The 14,732-nt window shown below is 38.6% G+C and overlaps 1 protein-coding gene across 1 annotated transcript; it reads right to left on the reverse strand.

Moving 5' to 3' along the window:
- LOC107615883 lies at positions 1,240 to 1,641 on the reverse strand. The gene has a single exon (XM_016317902.1). The coding sequence runs from the start codon at positions 1,639 to 1,641 to the stop codon at positions 1,240 to 1,242; it is 402 nt and encodes a 133-aa protein (XP_016173388.1).

A 14,732-nucleotide genomic window follows, 5' to 3' on the forward strand; every position in this document is an offset into this window, starting at 1 on the left:
AGCATTGGCGTAGAACTCTTGCACCATCGATGTTCCAACCTCAATTACGGGATTGGCCAGAACTTCACAACCTCATCTTAGAATTTGGTATAGGATCTCCGGGTATTCATCCAGCTTTAGATCGAAGTGGACCTCGGGAATCACCTTCTTCTTGTGCACTACCTCATAAAAATGCTCCTCATGTGTCTTAGAGGAGAACTGAGTGAAGTCCCATAGATCGGAGGTAAGCACCTTCTCTTTCCTCTTTCTTGAGGAGGATTCTTCGGTCTTGGGTGCCATAGAGATAGTAAAAATAAAGAGAAAGCAAAGTGCCCAACACCAAACTGAAAAGTTTTACTCGTCCCCGAGCAAAGTAAGAAAAGAAAATAAGGAAGGAGAAAGAAAAGAGATACAGGAGGATGGAGAAAAAGGCTTTGGCCTTGGCTAAGAAGGGGGGCTAAAGGGAAAAGGGAAGTGTGTATGGTGAAGGGTAAGGAAAGAGGAGGGAGTAGTGTAAGGTGTGGTGAAAGTGGAAGGGAGTTGGGATATTTATAGGTGGGGGTTGGGTGTGGTTCGATCATGGGGGAAGGGTGGGGGGAAAATTGAATTTGAATTTGGGTTGTTGGGAGGAGAGATGGATGGGATAGATGAGAGTGGATTGGGTGGAGTAGGAGGTGGGTTGAGAGAATCAAGGGAAGTGATGGGTGATGGGATGAATGAATGTGGATGGAAAAGTAGGTAAAGAGGAGAGAGAATGGATAAAGTTTGAATTGGTCAAAAGTGGTTGGGGTTGGGGTGTAACCAATGGCTAAAGCCATTCCTTCATCCTTGCTGACTGCTCCCTGGGGGCTAAACACTAGTTCTGGTGTTTAGCACCAGCAGGGGAGTAATATTTTTTTTTTTTGGCGTTTAATGCTAGTTATGGGCTTCTTGTTAACACAACCTTTATGCCAGGGGATAAGTCCTCAGTAGGAATCTTCTTGTTCCTCCAACCTTTGGGCACCTTCTTCTTGGGGCCTCCTCTATCTTTGGTGGGTGTTGAATGTCCAACACCAAACTTAGGTTTGATATCAGGGGGACTGTATGGCTTTTCACCAAGTGAGAAGGCTTAAGCATTGAGCTCTGTATGCAGGTGCCTTTCTTGTTAGATAGTAGTGGAGGTTTGAAAACTTTGAAAACCATGCACTCCTCATGCAACCAGCACCAATTCTCCTCTCTCTATATCAATTAGGGCTCTTCCAGTGGCTAGGAATGACCTTCCTAGGATGATGGAGTCATTTGTATCCTCCCCATGTCCAGTATCAAAAAATTTGCCAGGAGGAATAGTTCTCCAACCTGGACCAGTACGTTCTCCACTAGCCTATATGCCTGCTTCCGATACTTGTCAGCCATCTCCAGTGCTATTCTTGTAAGATGTGCCTCTTGGATTCCCAGCTTTTTCATAACGGAGAGCGGCATTAGATTTATGCTTGAACCAAGGTCACATAGTGCTTTCTCAAACATAACATTCCCAATGATATAGGGAATTAGGAAGCTTCCGGGGTCTGGCATCTTCTTGGGTAGCTTCCTCTGGATTAGTTCATTGCACTCCTTGGTCAAGACTACAGTTTCATCTCTCTTCAAGGTCTTCTTCTCAAAGAGTATGCTTTTCATGAAGGCCATATAGGGAGGCATCTTCTCCAATACCTCAACAAAAGGAAAATTGATGTGCAACTTTTTAAAGATTTCCAATAATTGAGTCAACTGCTCATTCTTGGTCTCCTCTTGAAGTTTCTGAGGGTGTTGTACTTCAGGCTCTTGTGCCACCAATGGGGTGTGTAATAGTGCTCTTTCAGTCTCTTATTGAGCCTTTTCTTCCTTTAATTCCTCAGTAGCGTACACCTCCTTAGGCTCGACTTCCTTGGTCATGTCAAGGGCCTTACACTCTTCTCTTGGATTTACCTCTGTGTTACTGAAAAGAGTGTTAGGGGGTCTCTCAGGTATCCTCTTACTCAATTGACCCATTTGTACCTCCAAGTTCCGAATTGAAGCTCTTGTCTCTTGCATAAAGCTATGCGTGGTCTTGGAAAGTTCAGAGACTATTGTGGCCAGGTCGGGAGTGTCTTGGCTCTGAGAGTGTCCTTGTTGCTGCTGAGAGGGTTGGAACTGCTGTTTATTAAACCTATTCTGACTGGGTCCACCCTAGTTGTTGTTGAAGCTCTGTTGGTGCTTCTATGGCTGCTCTCTCCACCCAAAGTTAGGTTGATTCTTCCATCTCTGGTTAAAAGTATTCAAATATGGGTCATTGTTGGGATTTTTGGAGGGGTTGCCCATGTAGTTAACTTGCTCAGTAGTGGGTTGAGCATAGCTAGTGCACGAAATTGTGATCTCAACGGCGCCAAAAACTTGGTATGCACGATTATAATCTCACTTCTTATTCACAACTTCGCACAACTAACCAGCAAGTGCACTGGGTCGTCCAAGTAATAAACCTTACGTGAGTAAGGGTCAATCCCACGGAGATTGTCGGCTTGAAGCAAGCTTTGGTCATCTTGTAAATCTCAGTCAGGCAGATTCAAATGGTTATAAGGTTTTGATAATTAAAATATAAATAAAATAAGATAGAAATACTTATGTAATTCATTGATGGGATTTCAGATAAGCGTATGGAGATGCTTTGTTCCTTCTGAATCTCTGCTTTCCTACTGTCTTTATTCAATCATTCATACTCCTTTCCATGGCAAGCTGTATGTTGGGGGATCACTGTTGTCAATGGCTACCGTCCGTCCTCTCAGTGAAAATGGTCCAAGTGTGCTGTCACTGCATGGCTAATCATCTGTCGGTTCTCGATCATGTTGGAATAGGATCCATTGATCCTTTTGCGTCTGTCACTATGCCCAACACTCGTGAGTTTGAAGCTCATCACAGTCATCCCTTCCCAGATCCTACTCGGAATACCACAGACAAGGTTTAGACTTTCCGGATCTCAAGAATGGCTGCCAATAATTCTAGCCTATACCACAAAGGTTTTAATCTTAGATTAGAAACCTAAGAGATACACATTCAAGCTTGTTTGCATGTAGAACGGAAGTGGTTGTCAGGCACGCGTTCATAGGTCAGAATGATGATGAGTGTCACATAATCATCACATTCATTATGTTCTTGTGTTCGAATGAATATCTTAGAGAAGAAATAGGCTTGAGTTGAATAAAAAAATAATAGTACTTTGCATTAATTCATGAGGAACAGTAGAGTTCCACACCTTAATCTATGGGGTGTAGAAACTCTACCATTGAAAATACATAAGTGATAATGGTGTTCATTGGCTTCAGCCCCAGAGAGGGAACCAGAATGACCAAGACCTAGGGTCTAAGGACTAAACGTCCAAAGATATGAAATAAATTACTAAAAGTAGTTTTTATACTAAACTAGTAGCTAGGGTTACAGAAAATAAGTAAATGATGCAGAAATCCACTTCCGAGCCCACTTGGTGTGTGCTTGGGCTGAGCATTGAGCTTTACACGTGTAGAAACTTCTCTTGGAGTTAAACGCCAGGTTGCAGCCTGTTTGTGGCGTTTAACTCTGGTTTGTAACCTGTTTCTGGCGTTTAACTTCCGAATAGGACAGGAAGTTGGCGTTTGAACGCCAGTTTGCGTCGTCAAAACCCGAGAAAAGTATGGACTATTATATATTACTGGAAAGCCCTGGATGTCTACTTTCCAACACAATTGAGAGCGCGCCAATTTGGTTTTTGTAGCTCCAGAAAATCTATTTCGAGTGCAGGGAGGTCAGAATCCAACAGCATCTGCAGTCCTTTTTCAGCCTCTGAATCAGATTTTTTCTCAGGTCCCTCAATTTCAGCCAGAAAATACCTGAAATCACAGAAAAATACACAAACTCATAGTAAAGTCTATCAATGTGATTTTTGAATAAAAACTAATAAAAACACAGTAGAAACTAACTAAATTATACTAAAAACTACCTAAAAACAATGCCAAAAAGCGTATAAATTATCCGCTCATCACAACACCAAACTTAAATTGTTGCTTGTCCCAAGCAACTGAAAATCAAATAGGATAAAAAGAAGAGAATATACTATAAATTCCAAAATATCAATGAAACTTAGCTCCAATTAGATGAGCGGGACTAGTAGCTTTTTGCCTCTGAACAGTTTTGGCATCTCACTCTATCCTTTGAAGTTCAGAATGATTGGCATCTATAGGAATTCAGAATTTAGATAGTGTTATGGATTCTCCTAGTTCAGAATGTTGATTCTTGAACACAGCTACTTCATGAGTCTTGGTCGTGGCCCTAAGCACTTTGTTTTCCAATATTACCACCGGATACATAAATGCCACAGACACTGATAAACCACTATTTTATGATTTATCTTGTGCTCAATTGAGTGGTTTTTATTAACTCTTTACCCACTTATTCATACTATTTGCATGGTTTTACATTTGCCTTCCTAATTATGTGCTTTGATTGAAAACATGCTTCTTTGGCCTTAAGTTCCCTATGTTTAATCCTCTCTTATTATCATTAGATGCCTTGATATGTGTGTTAAGTGATTTCAGAGATTATAGGACAGGAATGGCTCAGAGGATGGAAAGGAATAATGCAAAAGTGAAAGGAATACAAGAAGTTGGAGAAATTGCTAAGTTGTCCAACCTGACCTCTTTGCACTCAAACGGCTATAACTTTAGCTACAGAGGTCCAAACGATGCGGTTCCAGTTGCGTTGGAAAGCTAACGTCCGGGGCTTCGATTTGATATATAATATGCCATGGTTACCCTGATGCTAGGCGACGCGACCGCGTGCTCCATGTGGATGCGTCACAGTGACGAAAATCAGCATGTTTGAATTCGCAACCAGCGAATTCTGGGCTGTTTCTGACCCAATTTGTGGCCCAAAAAACACAGATTAAAGGCTATAAAGTTGGGGAATGCATCCATTCATAATGAGGCTTTCACATTCACAATTTTGGGAGTAGATGTAGTTTATAGAGAGAGAGGTTCTCTCCTCTCTCTTGGGATTAGGATTTAGGACTTCTCTTAGTTTTAGGAGTGACTCTCAATCCCAGGTTCAATGTTCTTTTATTTCTTCTCTCAATTTTGTTTATGACTCTCTATGTTTAGATTTATTTTCTATTTAATATATTTTGAGGTATTTCAGACTTATGATTGCTTTCTTTTATTTATATAAATAATTTGGATTTTTCCCTTTTGGCTTTGGTTGGGTCATTGGTAACTCTTGAGTTATCAAACTCATTGTTGATTGAAAATTGAAATTCTTCAAGAATTACTTCGAGATCCAATAACTCTAACTTTTCCCAAGGAAAGACTGGGACTTGAGGATTCGAATTAGTTCGTCCACTTAACTTACCTTCATAGTTAGAGGTTAACAAAGTGGGAGAAAAATACATTCTCATCACAATTGATAAGGATAACCAGGATAGGACTTCCAGTTCATATACCTTGCCAAGAGTTTATTTTACAGTTATTATTATTTTATTTTACTTGTCATTCAACATACTTTTTACCTTAATCCAAAACACCAATTTACAACTCATAACCAATAATAAGAACACCTCCCTGCAATTCCTTGAGAAGAAGACTCGAGGTTTAAATACTCGGTTATCAATTTTAAAAAGGGGTTTGTTACTTGTGACAACCAAAACATTTGTATGAAAGGACTTTTGAAGGTTTAGAAACTATACTTGCAACGAGAATTTATCCGCAAATTTCTAGACCACGCAAAAGTTTCTCTCATCAAAATGGCGCCGTTGCTGGGGAATTGCAAATGTGTGCCTTATTATTGGTTATTGTAAATATTTGCTTTTTGCTTGTTTATTTGTTTTTATTTTTATTTTTATTTTTTCTTTTTTTCCATAAATTAAGAGGTTATTAGTTTTTATTTAATTATTAAAATGTTTTTCAAAAAATTTTTTTCTTGGTGTTCATCTTGATCTTCAAGTTGTTCTTCGTGTTCATCTTGACCTTCAAGTTGTTCTTAGTCGTTTTCTTCGTTTTGATCTAAAAATTTTTAAGTTTGGTGTTATTTTATTGTTTTTCTCTTTCCTTATTAAATTCAAAAAAATTCAAAATTTAAAAATCAAATTTCAAAATTCAAATTTCAAAAATTTAAAATTCAAATTTCAAAATTCAAATTTAAAAATTTTCAAATTTCAAATTTCAAAATTTAATTTTCAAATTCAAAATTTAAATAACCTTTTAATTTAAATTTTTTTTTATTTTCATTTTTAATTTTTATTTGTTACTATGAACTCTCACCCCCATCGCTATGAGTCTGGTTACAATTATGTTGCAGGAAGAGGAAATTACAATGAGAACAGGCATCAAGGTTGGAACAATCAAAGATGGAAGGAGCCACAAGGATTTGATAAACCCTCATGGCAACAACCACCTCCAATGGACTATCAACAACCACCACCATATGCCTATAAACCCTCTCCTCAACATGACTTTGGACCACCATACTCACAAGCCCCTCATCACCAAACACCACCATATGATCCTAACCCTTATCCACCATACCAACCACCTTATGAGCCATATGAACCATATCAAGAACCACCACTTCCCTATATACCATGTCCATATCCATCACCTCAAGACTCAACAGAGTGTCTCACGGAAACATGTGCAAAACTTCAAGCAATCATTCGCCAACTAGATCAAGCGATAAATCAATTAGCTTCCCGACGTTCGGACACTCAACGAACCCCCATGGCTTTATGTGGGCAATCTAATGAAGAACGCAGCATGAAGGAGATACTAGAAACTCCAGTGGACAGTACGGAACATGGCTTTGTATTGGAACAAGTAGAGGAAGCCATAATAGTTGCAGAGGAAGAAGTGGTTGAAGACTTAGGAGATGCTGAACCTCCATGGGAAAGTCAGGTTATAAAACCTCCTTCCAAGGTGATTGAAATTGATGCTGAGGAGGGTGTACAACCTCCAATGCATATCATGACTAAGGACTTGGAAGGGGTCGATCAAGAGATGGAGACTGAAGAAGAAGAAGCACAGCCTCCCATGCCCTCGGTAAGCAATAAAGAAGAGATTGAATTGGAAAAAAGCTACCAAGAAAAAGAGGTTAAAATTAAAGAAGTTTGCAAAGAGGTGGAAGTTGTCAAAGAGCACAAGGGAGTGGAGCTTGAAATCACCTTGCTAAAGTTATTGGAGACCCCTCCCCCTAAGTTTCCATCATCCTTCACAACATTCAAGTGGGTAAAATTCATATCCCTTAGCTTTCTAATTCCACTTGAATATGGGCTACTGGAGACGGATGGTCAACTTAGAGCTCTTTGTGGCATTAAGAGTAAGAGGAAGATGGTTAGTGGTAAGAATTGTCCTGCAAGATTCATTATGGTTGGAAGCCTTAAGTTTAAACGCAAAGGTTGGTGTAGAGCTCAATTGAATGGGTCTAGGAAGCTGTTTGGTAGCTGCAGTGAAAATTCGAATTACTTATCACCCGGCTGGAAAAATACAAATTCCAACGAAAATGGGTGTAAAAGCAAGATTTGGGATCCTGGAATCTGCTCTGACATTTGTCACCCCGGGAGCCTAAGAATCTGTTTGAAGCTTCTTAAGGGCTTTACATGCCTAGTTTGGGACCCCGGAGGTCACTGGACGTACAAACACTGGTGGGGATTCCTGGATGAATACAAGCATAAGCCACCATAACAGGGAGCTCACCAAATGTCCGACTTAAGGACTTTAACTAAAAGTGCTAGGTGGGAGACAACCCACCATGGTATAATCGTTCCTTTTTTATTCTTATTTAGTTTTATTTGTTTTCGAGTTTTATTTTATTTTATTATATTGAACCTGGAGTTTTGCATCACATTCATATTAACACTACATTCTGCATTTTTTTTTCAGATATAAAAAAAAAAGAGAAGCACGCAAGCGACGCGGCAGCATCGCTGACGCGTCCGCGTCATGTAGAAAAAAATGGCTCCCACGCAACTGCGTCACTCACGCGGCCACGTGACCTGGAAATCGACGTACGAAGGGTGCACGACTGAAAGTTGTGCGAGAGTGGTGCTGGACTGGTGCTGATCGCACACGCCTTACCACGCAGACGCATGGCTCACGCGTCCGCGTCATATCCTCATAATGGCCACTCACGCGATCGCATGCCCCACGCAATCGCGTCACCCTGGATTTTGGCAATACTCAGTTTCGAACAGAGAGTTGTGCGAGAGCGAGGCTGCACTCGCGCCAACCGCACAAATCAGGCCACGCGTCCGCATGCCCCACGCGTCCGCGTCGTCTGACCTTATTGCGCACCACTCGACCGCGTCACCCACGCGACCACGTCACCAGCGGCCACGGAATATCCAGATCAGCCAATTTTCTTATCTTTTCTTCTCTAATCCTAATTTCTTCTATCTTTTCTTCTTTCTTTCTTACTTTATTTCTTTCACTTCTCATTCTTCTTATCTTTCTTTTTATTTTACTTAATTTATTCGCATACTTTCATTCATTACATTTTAATTTTGTATATTTTTATTTTCTTTTCTAAATTTATTATTTTCCATTGGTGTTCAAATGTTCTTATTCAACTGTTATATCTTTTTTGGTATTATCTTAGTGCTTATGACTTATTTTATTCTGATTGGGTAACATTATTTAAATCAATGCTAATCTTTTATGATACATGTACTTCTCTTGCATTGATATGAACTTATACTATCTTGCATTACCCACATTCCCCTCTCCTTTGCTGCAAATTCTGCACCATTGGTATGCCATGGCTTCTATTATTTTCTCACGTACATGTTGAAGCTTCCATGTAAATGAGACCCTTATCATTTGGCATTAACACTCATATTTTATTTATTTTCTATCTTTTGGGTTACTTTTTCTTCTTTTTCTCTTCTTTCAGGCTGGCCACCGAAGACAGAAAAAGAGAAAAACCTCTAAAAGTGGAGACAAACAAGTCCATCTGCACAATCCTTGAAGAAAAGCATCAGTTGGAACAACCCGTCCACCTGCACATCTCAGCATGCACCGAGGACGGTGCAATCTTTAAGTGTGGGGAGGTCGATACCGATCTCCATGGGTTAGTATTTTCTTATCAACACCAATATTTTATTTTCCTTGTTAGTTGTTGCATTTGCATGTTTGATTGCATATTTATTTGATTTTGTGCATTTAGTTACTACTTGGTTAAGACCCTATTTTTGAAGAATTTCACTAATTTAAATAGAAAAATTTTTGTGTTAAATTTGTTTGAAGTTGTATTTGGAACATGGTTTTTGAGCCAAAGAACACACAACCTGTGAGATTTTGAGCTTATTTACATGGTTACATTATTTAACCATAAATTTTTATTCCTGTGTGTTTCATTCTCTATGATTGTAATCTATATTTTGTTCCAATCTATATGTCCATTATTTAGTATATTTACATGCTTTCATATGATTGAGGCCATTGTTTGATTTTAGCTCACTTATCCCAAATAAGCCTACCCTTTAAATCACCCTTGTTAGCCACCTTGAGCTTTTTAATCCCCATTTGTTCTATATTTTACCACATCACTAACCTTAAGCGGAAAACAAATTAATTATCCCAATTGAATCTTTGGTTAGTTTAAGATAGTGTGTTAATTAAGTGTGGGGAAACTGTGAGAACTTGGGTTAATAAGGGAATGTATCATGTTTCTAATTTTGAATATTGGAAAATTTGGGTACCTACTCATGTAAAACAGAAAATTAAAAAATGCTATATGCATTGATATGTTATTCTAGTTTTTATGTCTCTCTAAAAAAAAAAAAGAAGAGAGAGACAAAAAGAAAAAAAGAAAAAAAATATAATATAAATAAATAAATAAAGGGACAAAATTACCCCAATGTTAAGTTAATAAAAGATCAATGCATATTAAAGAAAAATTAATACATGAGTATGTAATGCAAAAGTGAAGACTATGGGTAGCTAGGCATGATTTTAGAGTTATATAGAGTATATGTATGTTAGGTGAAAGTTTAGGTTAATTAAAGATTCAATTTATAAAGCTCACTTAGCCATATACATATACCCTTACCCTTACCTTAGCCCCATTACAACCTTGAAAAGACCTTATGATGTTTGCATTGGTATATTAAATATTGTTGATTGGTTAGGTGAAAAACAAATTTTAGAAAGCATGACTAGAGAAGAGTAAAGTGATTGACCCTATACACTTGAGAGATTAGAGTGATATACACTACTAGTAAGGGTTCAAGGCTTAATTCTATGTTCCCTGCTTTCATGAGCTATCTTCTTACAAGTTTACTTGCTTTTTATTGTGTGATTTGAATTAGTGAAATCTGATTTATGTTTGTCTTGGAGAACTTGTTTGCTTTTAACCAAGTAGGTAGAAACATCTTAGCATATAGTTGCATTAGATAGGTTGCATTTCATACATTCTATCATTCCTCTTCATCTTTATAGCTTCTCTTGAGCAAGCATGAGGACATGCTATTATTTAAGTGTGGGGAGGTTGATAAACCACTATTTTATGGTTTATCTTGTGCTCAATTGAGTGGTTTTTATTAACTCTTTACCCACTTATTCATACTATTTGCATGGTTTTACATTTGCCTTCCTAATTATGTGCTTTGATTGAAAACATACTTCTCTGACCTTAAGTTCCCTATGTTTAATCCTCTCTTATTACCATTAGATACCTTGATATGTGTGTTAAGTGATTTCAGAGATTACAGGGCAGGAATGGCTCAGAGGATGGAAAGGAAGCATTCAAAAGTGGAAGGAATATAAGAAGTTGGAGAAATTGCTAAGCTGTCCAGCCTGACCTCTTCGCACTCAAACAGCTATAACTTTAGCTACAGAGGTCCAAACGACGCGATTTCAGGTGCGTTAGAAAGCTAACGTCCGGCGCTTCGATTTGATATATAATATTCCATAGTTACCCTGACGATAGGCAACACGACCGCGTGCTCCATGCGGACGTGTCGCAGTGACAAAAATCAGCGTGTTTGAATTCGCAACCAGCGAATTCTGGGCTGTTTCTGACCCAGTTTGCGGCCCAGAAAACACAGATTAAAGGCTATAAAGTGAGAAAATGCATCCATTCATAATGAGGCTTTTACATTCACAATTTTGGGAGTAGATGTAGTTTTTAGAGAGAGAGGTTCTCTCCTCTCTCTTGGGATTAGGATTTAGGACTTCTCTTAATTTTAGGAGTGACTCTCAATCCCAGGTTCAATGTTCTTTTATTTCTTTTCTCAATTTTGTTTATGACTCTCTATGTTTAGATTGATTTTCTATTTAATATATTTTGAGGTATTTCAGACTAATGATTGCTTTCTTTTATTTATATAAATAATTTGGATTTTTCCCTTTTGGCTTTGGTTGGGTCATTGGTAACTCTTGAGTTATCAAACTCATTGTTGATTGAAAATTAGAATTCTTCAAGAATTACTTCGAGATCCAATAACTCTAACTTTTCCCAAGGAAAGACTGGGACTTGAGGATTCGAATTAATTCGTCCACTTAACTTACCTTCATAGTTAGAGGTTAACAAAGTGGGAGAAAAATCCATTCTCATCACAATTGATAAGGATAACCAGGATAGGACTTCCAGTTCTTATACATTGCCAAGAGTTTATTTTACAGTTATTATTATTTTATTTTACTTGTCATTCAACATACTTTTTACCTTGATCCAAAACCCCAATTTATAACTCATAACCAATAATAAGAACACCTCCCTGTAATTCCTTGAGATGACGACCCGAGGTTTAAATACTCGGTTATCAATTTTAAAAAGGGGTTTGTTACTTGTGACAACCAAAACTTTTGTATGAAAGGACTTTTGAAGGTTTAGAAACTATACTTGCAACGAGGATTTATCCGCAAATTTCTAGACCACGCAAAAGTTTCTCTCATCAGACACATAACTGGGTGAACCTTTTCAGATTGTGACTCAGCTTTGCTAGAGTCCCCAACTAGAGGTGTCCAGGGTTCTTAAGCACACTCTTTTTGCTTTGGATCACGACTTTAACCGCTCAGTCTCAAGCTTTTCACTTGACACCTTCACGCCACAAGGACATGGTTAGGGACAACTAGGTTTAGCCGCTTAGGCCAGGCTTTTATTCCTTTAGGCCCTCCTATCCATTAATGCTCAAAGCCTGGGATCCTTTTACACTTGCCTTTTGGTTTAAAGGGTTATTGGCTTTTTGCTCTTGCCTTTTGGCTTAAAGAGCTTTTGCCTTTTTCTGCTTGCTTTTTCTTTTTCTTTCTTTTTTTCTTTTATTTTCGCCATATTTTTTTTCGCAAGCTTTGTTCTTCACTGCTTTTTCTAGCTTCAAGAATCAATTTTATGATTTTTCAGATTATCAATAACATTTCTCCTTTTTCATTATTCTTTCAAGAGCCAACAATTTTAACATTCATAAACAAAAAATTCAAAAGACATATGCACTGTTCAAGCATTCTTTCAGAAAACAAAAAGTATTGTCACCACATCAAAATAATTAAACTAATTTCAAGGATGAATTCGAAATCATGTACTTCTTGTTCTTGTGTTTTTAGAATATTTTTCATTTAAGAGAGGTGATGGATTCATAGGACATTCATAGCTTTAAGACATAAACACTAGATACTAATGATCATGTAATGAAAACACAAACATAGATAAACATAAAGCATAGAGAACGAAAACAGAAAAAATAAATAGACAAGGAGATTAAGGAATGGGTCCACCTTAGTGAGGGTGGTGTCTTCTTCCTCTTGAAGAACCAATGGTGCTCTTGAGCTCCTCTATGTCTCTTCCTTGCCTTTGTTGCTCCTCCCTCATAGCTCTTTGATCTTCTCTAATCTCATGGAGAATGATGGCGTGCTCTTGGTGCTCCACCCTTAATTGTCCCATGTTGGAGCTTAATTTTCCTAAGGAGGTGTTGATTTGCTCCCAATAGTTTTGTGGAGGAAAGTACATCCCTTGAGGCATCTCAGGGATTTCATGATGAGGAATTTCCTCATGATCTTGTTGAGGTCCATAAGTGGGCTCTCTTGTTTGCTCCATCCTTTTCTTAGTGATGGGCTTTTGAGATGAATCTCTCCATCTCCCATGACTCAGAGGTGGAAGCTTTTACCTTCCCTTTTCTCTCTCTAGAGGTTTCTCTGGCCTTAGGTGCTATAAATGGTTATGGAAAAACAAAAAGCAATGCTTTTACCACACTAAACTTAAAAGGTTTGCTCATCCTCGAGAAAAAGAAGAAAGATAGTAGTAGAAGAAGAAGAAAATAGAGGAGATGGAGGGAGATATGTGGTTCAGCCAAGGGGTAGAAGTAGTGGTTATAATGTGTGAAAATTAAGGAGTGGTGAGAGAAGAGTGAATGAGGTGATTGGTTAAGGGTAGTTGGGGAAGAGTGTTATGAAGAGGTTTGAAGAGGAGAGAAGAAGAGGTGGGATAGGTGGGGATCCTTTGGGGTCCACAGATCCTAAGGGGTCAAGGACTTATCATCCCTGCTCCATTGAGGCGTGCAAAACGCCCTTAGAATGCAATCCTGGCATTTAACGCCAGATTGCTGCTTGTTTCTGGCGTTAAATGCTAGCTTTTCTCCCTTTCTTGGCGTTTAACGCCAACTTGATGCTCTGTTCTGGTGTTAAACGCTAGTCTAGTGCTTGTTTCTGGCGTTTAACGCCAGCTTGATGCTTCTTTCTAGCGTTAAATGCCAGTCTGATGCTTCTTACTGGCGTTTAAACGCCAGTAAGCTCTTCCTCCAGGGTGAGCTATTTTTAATGCTATTTTTCATTCTATTTTTGATTTTTTTCAGTTGTTTTTGTGATTTTACATGATCATCAACCTACAGAAAACATAAAATAACAATGGAAAATAAATATATATAATTAAATAACATTGGGTTGCCTCCCAATAAGCGCTTCTTTAATGTCAATAGCTTGACAGTGAGCTCTCATAGAGCCTCACAGATAATCAAAGCAAGGTTGGGACCACTCAACACCAAACTTAGAGTTTGGTTGTGGCCTCCTAACACCAAACTTAGAATTTGAATGTGGGGGTTTTGTTTGACTTTGTATTGAGAGAAGCTTTTCATGCTTCCTCTCCATGGTTACAGAAGGAGAACCTTGAGTTTTGAATACAAGGTAGTCGTCATTCAACTTAAGGACCAACTCTCCTCTGTCAACATCAATCACAGCTTTTGCTGTGGCTAGGAAGGGTCTGCCAAAGATAATGGATTCATCCTCATCCTTCCCAGTGTCTAGGATTATGAAATCAGCAGGGATGTAAAGGCCTTCAACCTTCACTAGCACATTTTCTACTAGTCCATAAGCCTATTTCATTGATTTGTCTGCCATCTGTAGTGAGATTCTTGCAGCTTGTACCTCAAAGATTTCCAGTTTCTCCATTACAGAGAGTTGCATGAGGTTTATCCCTGACCCCAGGTCACACAAAGCCTTTTCAAAGGTCATGGTGCCTATGGTACAAGGTATGAAGAATTTTCCGGGATCCGATTTCTTCTGAGGTAATGTCAGCCTCATTAATGCATTCAGTTCATTGGTGAACAAGGGGGATTCATCCTCCCAAGTCTCAATACCAAATAACTTGGCATTCAGCTTCATGATTGCTCTTAGATATTTAGCAACTTGCTCTTCAGTGATGTCTTCATCCTCTTCAGAGGAAGAATATTCATCAGAGCTCATGAATGGCAGAAGAAAGTTCAATGGAATCTCTATGGTCTCTGTATGAGCCTCAGATTCCTTTGGTTCCTCAAAGGGAAA

The sequence above is a fragment of the Arachis ipaensis genome, chromosome B09 (assembly GCF_000816755.2).
Source record: "Arachis ipaensis cultivar K30076 chromosome B09, Araip1.1, whole genome shotgun sequence".
Lineage (NCBI taxonomy): Eukaryota > Viridiplantae > Streptophyta > Magnoliopsida > Fabales > Fabaceae > Arachis > Arachis ipaensis.

Excerpts from the sequence above, each read along its gene's own strand:
- LOC107615883 (XM_016317902.1), bottom strand. The coding sequence starts at position 1,641 with ATGGCCTTCATGAAAAGCATACTCTTTGAGAAGAAGACCTTGAAGAGA.